General features: G+C 39.6%; 1 protein-coding gene and 1 non-coding gene across 2 annotated transcripts; one reads left to right on the top strand and one right to left on the bottom strand.

The window, feature by feature from the left end:
- Positions 1 to 3,986: 3,986 nt before the first annotated feature.
- Positions 3,987 to 4,093, bottom strand: LOC138882082 (small nucleolar RNA R71). The gene has a single exon (XR_011403562.1). It is a non-coding gene; the product is annotated as a small nucleolar RNA R71 (small nucleolar RNA).
- Positions 4,094 to 4,928: 835 nt separating this feature from the next.
- On the top strand, positions 4,929 to 5,645 carry LOC138874578 (uncharacterized). The gene is made up of 3 exons (XM_070153295.1): positions 4,929 to 4,934; positions 5,055 to 5,273; positions 5,391 to 5,645. Exons 1-3 carry the CDS (start codon positions 4,929 to 4,931, stop codon positions 5,643 to 5,645), a joined length of 480 nt encoding a protein of 159 aa, XP_070009396.1.
- The last annotated feature ends 3,146 nt before the right edge of the window (positions 5,646 to 8,791 follow it).

The raw sequence follows: 8,791 nt of genomic DNA, 5'->3' as shown, positions 1-8,791 counted from the left end.
GCAGCAGGTTGAATGGCTAGTACTCCATTGTTGATAATGCTCAAAATTGTCACACCCCGTCGCGACTTATAGCCTGTTTGGCCAAGCTACTCCAGAGGCCAAAAGTACTTTTTTTTTAACTTGAGGCGGTTGACCAAGCTTATTTGGGAAAAAAAAGTGTTTTTGGGAAGAAGTAGAAGCAGTTTTATAGAAGCAGAAAAAAGTAGCTTCTTTCCAAAAGTAGAAGTAGAAGAAGTTTTGGCTTTTCTTCTTACCTAAAATACCCTTAACAAAATATAATATATACCAAAATAACCTTTAAACCTAATACTTAGGATATTAATTTATAAATATTTCTTCTTATTTTTAGGAAAACTTTCTAATATATAGTGACTTCAGGGGTGAATGTTTTTATATTTGTTGAAGGAATTTTAATATATTTAACTTATATTAAAAGAATTAAGTACTTTTAAATTTTATTTTCATATTTTACTTAAATAAAATAATTTTATTTTTAATTATTGCATGTAATAACAAAAATTTGAGATTATTTATTTACTTATAATATTAATTATTAAGTAAATTTATTCATGTCCTTATTCGTAATTTGGCACTTAAAAGCATTTTCTAAAAAGCTTGGCCAAACACAAATTATTTCTCAAAAGTGCTTTTCAGACTGCTTAGCCAAACACAAACTGCTTCTCTCCAAAAGTACTTTTTTTAAAAACACTTCTCAAAATAAGCTGATTTCTCCAGCTTGGCCAAACAGACTATTAAACTCACTACAACCCTTCTTCGTTCTCATACCTACAGCCTTAGCTCTCGTCACCTCTCTCTTACTTCTCTTCTAAATTTCCTTCACTTCCAAATTCTTCACTCATTCCAAACAAATCCATCTCACATTCACTCATTCTACTGACTTTTCATCCTCCCAGAAACCAGTCAATTTTGTCTACATTTTGATTAAAAATTTGTGGAGGACAAAGAGCCAATTTTATCTACATTTTGATTAAAATTTTGTGGGTATGGGCAACTGGTTCACCTGTTGTGTTCAAAGGCATGAGAAAATCGCAGGAATCCCTAAAGCTGAAATTTTAATGTTTGCCAACTCTATAGGAACTAGTGATATTATTGTTCATTCCTGATAACATACGACGAAGACACATTTGCCAAAGCCTCTCTCACCTCACAGTTATATACAACTACAATATAATACCACTTAAATACAATTTTTAAACAAATTTTATACAATATACCTTTTGTATATTTTGTATCTAATTTATATATAGTAAAAATAAATTTCATACAACTAATTATATATTTTATAATTTATCTACAACTTTCACATATTATTTCTACCTAGTTAAATACAACTACAATAACATACAACTTAAATACAAATTTTATACAATATGTCTTTTGGATATTTTGTATCTAATTTATACATAGTAAAAATAAATTTCATACAACTAATTATATATTATACAACTTATCTACAATTTCATACATTATTTCTACTCAGTTATATACAACTACAATATCATACAACTTAAATATAATTTTTATATAATGTTGTTCAACTTTTATACAATAGTTAAATAAAAAAATAAAAAAATATATAAACAACAGAATATAACTTTTCTATAATTTTACTACAATTTCTGCAGTATAATATATGTCATGTCTTCTTCTTTTCTTCTTCTTCTTCTTCTTCTTCTTCTTCTTCTTCTTCTTCTTCTTCTTCTTCTTCTTCTTCTTCTTCTTCTTCTTCTTCGAGTTTCAATCTGAAATTCAGCCAAAACCAAGTCTAATCTTCACCAAAACCTCTCAAAATTGAGATATAAACTCCAAACCATATTCTCAATTATTTGCAACAACACCCAATCCAAATAAATAATGATTTTTAAAAACCCAAATTCGAATTCAAAGCTTCAAAGCTTTTTAATGGCTGTCAATGGTGGAATTGCTGCTCTCTTTTCCTTTGCTTTACATTATTGAAATTTGGGATTGAGAGATAGAGAGAGATGATAATAGGTGAATTGGACTATAATTAAGCCCTAAAGAACCACCTTCTTGTATAGTTTTTATGATAAAAAGTGATGACAAAATGCTCTGATTAGTGTTTTTCATGCTTTGCATGCTATATACAATAAAATAAGTCTATGGAGTACTTTTGGGATCAATTACGGAGAAAAAGAGGCCAATCCTACAATATCCGCTAAGTGCACCACGCGAAGGCAGCAAAACCAGAACTGGAGATGGACTGTCGCGGTTCCGGCGTAACCACGGTCGGACCCCAGCAGAAGGCTGTTGCGGATTCTGAGAGGCTAGTTGGCCGCGGTCCTAGCATAACCGCGGTAGGACCGCGATAGGAAGCGGAAAATTGAGGGACTGAAGTGCAAAACACGAGATTTTTAGCCCAAAACCCTATATTAAACAATAGAACTCGTCCAAGGGAGGCATGGAATGTTTTTAGAGTACTTTGGCAAGAAAAACAAGTGTGAGAGATCACCCAAAACATCATATTTTCTTCTTCTTTTTATTTTTCTGGCAATTTTGATCATGAATATTTTCATAGTTTATTTACCCATTGTCATGAGTAGCTAAATCCTTTGTCTAGGGTTTTGATGGAACCTATTGAAGGATGAACTTCTTGATTATGTTAATATAGTTTGCCAGTTTAATCTCTATTTGTTCAACTACGTGTTTGTTGTAGTTAATTAACAGGATCCTCAATTAGCTGTGCCTAATTAGTGTGCATAACTCGGGGAGAGTGCATATTTAGGTGATTGTTGAACAATACCACTCCCAAAGTATAAGAGGGATTTATAACAGCGGGTTTAAAGGTGGGATTAGGGATAACAAAGTCTTGGGTGCAATCTAAAGTGAACTGTAATAAACAAAGCCAGCTAGCGTATCTCGGGAGAGTGTGTCTAGTAAATTATCGTGATTACTCGGGAGAGATTCACGGTAAAAAGAGTGTTCATGCTTGATAGAGATATGTTAGTAAATCTATATGAAACATAAACAGAAGGGATTCCATCAATAGGGAAAATCACTACCTTAGAACCTTCTTATTATTGTTCACAACTTAAGCATATTTAGTTTACAACTGCTTATGGACTTTCAATTTTAGTTATTAAATATACCATCAACTGTTATTCACAACGTTTGAGGAAGTTGATTCTAAATAATTTAGTAAGTCCAACGAAAGTAATTGATAGGTTAATTCTCTGTGGATTCGACTCTGGGCATAAATACTCAGGTTATATTTGCAACGTCCGCATTGTCATTTTATAAGGCATAGTTGGGCGTGATCAAATTTTGGCGCCGTTGCCGGGGAATTAACAGTATTATCAATTACAATTGAAAGAAGTACAAAAATTCTTATTGTAGTCATTTTTTCTCTATACCCAATTTTTACATTGAAATTTTAACGTTTGTTGACTTGGTTGCACAGGTGCATGCCTAGAAACTCATCAAGATCTGGTGAAGTATTTGAAGCATTATTAGATCCCGAGAAAGTTTTCAAGGCCTTGAATCGGGCTAATCGGAAAAACAAACAACAACCAACAACTGCACAATTTGAAACAGTCATGGGGGATCACGAGGAAAACTCAGTGGTACCAATAGTGCCAGAGGCTGCTCTCTATGACTGGGCACAACCCACAGCTGAAAATCTGTCCACAGCCATTGTAGTTCCGCAAATACAGGCTAAGTCATTCCAAATTACGAATAACATGCTGCACTTGTTGCAGAACAAGGGACTATTTTCGGGGTCGCAAGTCGAAGATCCTCAATAGCACTTGAAGAACTTCCTCTCTATCTGCAAAACCCAAAGGCAGCCCAACGTAACTCCTGAAGCAATCAAGCTGTTATTGTTTCCATTCTCAGTGACAGGAGCTGCCCAGACTTGGCTAAACTCACTTCCCATAAATTCTATAACAACTTGGGATGAGTTAGTCAGGCAATTCCATAACAAGTTCCACCCACCCAATAAGACTGCTCAACAAATTGATGAAATTTTGAGTTTTAAACAGAGACCAATGGAGACACTGCATGAAACATGGGAGCGCTTTAAAGGGATGCTGGTTATATGCCCGCACCATGGTATTCTAGATCTGATGTTGGGGCAGTGGTTTTATATGGGATTGTCAGATAGCGTGAAGAACATTGTTGATGATTCAGCTGGTGGAGCATTTTTGAGCAAAACATGGAGAGAAGGCCAGAGTCTGCTTGACAAGATGGCACAAAATTCGGGATGGACAACCAGGAATGCACCTATCACTCCAGTGGTTCACTCAGTGCCCTTAGATCCATCCAACTCTATGGCTGAAAATATGGCCACCTTATTAACACAGATGAGTATACTCACCAAAAAGGTGGAAGAGTCAGGGCAGAAGCAGTAGGTACACATCGTAGATACTACCAATGAGGGATTGTGTGCATCTTACATTAGTCAGTCAATCGGTAACCAATGGAATGCAGAACATGATCATCACCTCTACCCTGAAGACATGAATTATGTGTCTAATTATGGAGGCCAGAGACAGGGTGGTCAGAATTGGGGCCAACAAAATCAGCAATACAAGCCAGTCCATCCACAGTTCAACAATGGAAACATGGGAGGTATGAGACCCCCTAACAATATGGCACCTTACCCAAGGCCACAAGGATATAATAATCAGAATCAGCAGCATGGGTATCACCCTCCTCAGCAGCAGTATGGTGGAAGGCAGGAAGATGGGTTTGCTAGACTTGAGGCAATAATGCAGCATGTTATTGGGCCTAATGCAAAGATTAATGAGAGAGTGGATGCACATGATGCAGCAATCAAGAATATTGAAGTGCGGGTGGGCCAAATTTCTATGTCTCTGAACAATCGTCCTCATGGGACACTACCTGCAGACACCCAGATAAATTCAAAAGATTAAAGCCCAAAGCAGCTGATGGCGGTAAGTCTACGTAATGGCAGAGATCTGGATGTAGAGCAAGAGAGGGCTCGAGAAACTAGACAAGCTGAGACACTTATACCAGTGCCCATTGAGCTGGATGAGTCAACAAAACTGATATAGGTGCCAGTCCAGCCTTCCCAGGAAGAGAACATCATTCAGAATGTGACCGAGAAAGAAGCTGAGACAGTCCAAGAACCAGTAGTTGATGTAGCAGCTGATAAGGATCAATCCCAGTTGATTGGAAAGAAGAGACCTCATGCACCTTTCCCTCAGAGGCTGACTAAGTACCAAAAGGAGGAACAATACAAGAAGTTCTTCGAAATGCTGAAACAAATCCAGGTAAACATACCATTGATTGAAGCTTTGAAGGAGATGCCTGGGTATGAAAAAATGATGAAGGACTTGATGTCCCGAAAGTTTGATTTCCAAGACTTGGCCACAGTTACTCTTACTCAGACATGTAGTGCAGTGGTGACTAGACCAATTGCAGAAAAGCTGTCTGAGCTAGGGAGCTTTATAATTCCATGCACTATTGGTAATTTTGCTTTTGCTAAAGCACTGTGTTATCTAGGGGCCAACATCAATCTTATGCCCCTGGCGATTTACAAGAGGTTGGGCATTCGAAGAGCTAGACCCACCTCTATGTTGTTGCAGCTGGCTGACAGGACAGTGAAACGACCCTCTGGTATACTGGATGATGTGCTAATTTAGGTAGGGAAATTTGTGTCCCCTGCAGATTTTGTGATCTTAGACTGCAGAGTGGATGAAGAGATTGCCATAATTTTGGGAAGACCATTCTTGGCCACATGGAGAGCTCTCATTGATTGTGAAACCAGGGAGCTCAAGATGAGATTGAGCGATGAGGAGATAACATTCAATATGCAGAAATCTATGAGGCGACCAAGTGAATTCGCCAATTGTTCTCTTATTTATGCCGTGGATGTAATCGTAGAGACTGATGAAGAGGTGCTAACCATTGAGGACCCCCTTGCTGCATATTTAATGAATTTGGATGAGGTGAATGGAGAGGAACTGGCGGAATGGGTGTTGGCATTAGAGGGTAGAGGGTTCTGGAATAGAACTCTAGAATTTGAGCCCTTGCACTTGGAAAATCGAGAGACACCTCCAGCCAAGCTATCTATCGAAGAACCACCAAAGCTGGAGTTAAAGCCATTGCCCAACCATCTCAGGTATGAATTCCTTGGACCTAACTCCACATTACCTGTTATTATCTCATTTAATTTGTTAGATGTGCAAGCGCAACAACTCTTGCAGGTACTTAAGGAGTGCAAGACTGCCATTGGGTGGACCATGACAGACATAAGGGGATCAGCCCCGCCTATTGTATGCACAAAATTCTACTGGAAGAGGGACACAAACCTTCCAAGGAACACCAAATAAGGCTGAACCCTAACATGAAGGAAGTGGTGAAGAAGGAAGTAATAAAGTGGTTAGACGCGAGAATTATCTACCCAATCTCTGACAGCAACTGGGCTAGCCCAGTTCAATGTGTACCTAAAAAGGGTGGCATGACGGTAGTTAAGAATGATAACAATGAATTGATCTCTACAAGAACAGTCACGGGCTGGAGAATTTGCATGGATTATAGAAAGCTAAATTTAGCCACCCAAAAAGACCACTTTCCACTTCCTTTCATTGATCAGATATTAGACAGACTGGCAGGGAGGTCACACTTCTGTTTTCTGGACGGGTACTCAGGATACAACCAGATATCCATTGCACTGGAGGACAGAGAGAAGACCTCTTTCACTTGCCCTTATGGCATTTATGCCTTTCGGAGGATGCCCTTTGGCCTATGCAACGCACCCGCCACATTCCAACGGTGCATGATGGCCATATTCACTAACATGGTAGAGGACATAATGGAGGTGTTCATGGATGACTTCTCAGTGGTGGGGAATTCATTTGATGAGTGCCTGATAAATCTAACGCGTGTGCTGAAACGGTGTATCGAGACTAACTTGGTTCTAAACTGAGAGAAGTGTCAATTCATGGTACAAAAAGGCATAGTCTTGGGGCACCGGGTGTCAAGCAAAGGAATTGAGGTGGATCGTGCTAAAGTGGATGTAATAGCAAAGCTACCTCCTCCAACTTCAGTCAAAGCAATCAGAAGCTTCCTTGGGCATGCCGGTTTCTACCGGAGATTCATAAAAGACTTCTCAAAAATTACCAACCCGCTCTGTAAGTTGTTAGAAAAAGATCACCCTTTCTTGTTTTCTGATGATTGCAGGGTAGCATTTGAGGAACTGAAAAAGAGACTGGTCGCATCACCTATCATTGTTGCCCCCAACTGGGAGCAACCATTCGAACTCATGTGTGATGCCAGTGACTATGCAATGGGGGCAGTGCTGGGACAGCGGAAGGACAAGCTGATGCATCCAATCTACTATGCTAGTAGAACACTGAGTAGAGCCCAGCTAAACTATATTGTGACTGAGAAGGAGATGTTGGCTGGGGTGTTTGCTTTCGACAAGTTCAGATCATATCTGATTGGTTCTAAGGTAATTGTATACACTGATCATGTAGTTTTCAAGTACTTGATTGAGAAGAAGGAGTCTAAGCCGCGCCTGATTCGTTGGGTGTTGCTGCTGCAAGAATTCGACCTTGAAATTTGTGACCGTAAGGGCACAGAGAACCAAGTCGTTGATCATCTATCACGACTTGAGAGAGCTAAAAATGCAGTTGAGGTTGAAGATATTCTGGAAACCTTTCCAGACGAGCAGCTATTCGCTACTAATCTTGAAGAAGCACCATGGTATGCAGACTTTGCAAATTACCTGGCCTGCGGTATAGTTCTCTATGACCTTTCATCTGTACAAAAGAAAAAGTTTTATCGTGGCTGCCGCATGTATTATTGGGATGAGACTTACCTGTTTAGAATTTGTGTTGACAATATGATCCGGAGGTGTGTCCCCGAGATAGAACAATCTTCTGTTTTGCAGGCTTGTCACGCATTGGCTTATGGAGGACATTTTAGAGGGGTTAGGACAGCTGCGAAAGTGCTTGAGGCTGGATTCTTTTGGACAACAGTGTTTAAAGATGCGCACCAATGGGTGAAGGCCTGCAATGAATGTCAGCAGATCGGGAACATTTTCCGTCGCCATGAGATGCCCATGAACCCAATTCAAGAGGTGGAAGTGTTTGATGTCTGGGGGATTGACTTCATGGGTCCCTTCGTCAGCTCTTATGGCAATAAGTACATACTTGTTGCTGTGGATTACGTGTCCAAATGGGTAGAAGCTGCAGCGTTGCCCACTAATTATGCAAGAGTGGTGGTGGGGTTTTTGAAGAAGAACATATTCACCAGATTTGGGATACCAAGAGCGATTATCAGTGACAGAGGCACTCACTTCTGTAATAGAGATTTCGAGAAGTTACTTGCAAAGTATGATGTACGCCACAAGGTTGCTACCCCTTATCACCCGCAAACTAGTGGGCAGGTTGAAGTGTCTAACAGAGAGATAAAGAGCGTGCCAACCAAGACTGTGAACGCCATAAGAACTGATTGGGCGAAAAAGTTAGATGATGCACTCTGGGCCTATAGAACTGCTTTTAAAACACCGATTTGTATGTCACCATATAAGTTGGTGTTCGGGAAGGCCTGCCATTTGCCAGTGGAACTTGAACATAGAGCGTGGTGGGCACTGAAATAGCTGAATCTAGACATCGAGGCTGCGGGCACAACGAGAATCACAGAATTGCATGAGCTCGACGAGTTCAGACATCTTTCTTTTGAGAGCACAAAGTTGTACAAGGAAAGAATGAAGAGGTTGCACGACAAGAACATTGTGGAGCGAAATTTCAATCCTGTAGATATGGTGTTGCTTTATAACTTA

Source organism: Nicotiana sylvestris, chromosome 1, assembly GCF_000393655.2.
Source record: "Nicotiana sylvestris chromosome 1, ASM39365v2, whole genome shotgun sequence".
Lineage (NCBI taxonomy): Eukaryota > Viridiplantae > Streptophyta > Magnoliopsida > Solanales > Solanaceae > Nicotiana > Nicotiana sylvestris.
This window is presented reverse-complemented; position numbering and strand designations above follow the sequence as displayed.

Excerpts from the sequence above, each read along its gene's own strand:
- LOC138874578 (XM_070153295.1), top strand. Across the intron at positions 5,274-5,390 it reads AAATGCTGAAACAAATCCAG|ACATGTAGTGCAGTGGTGAC; the intron begins GTAAACATACCA and ends ACTCTTACTCAG.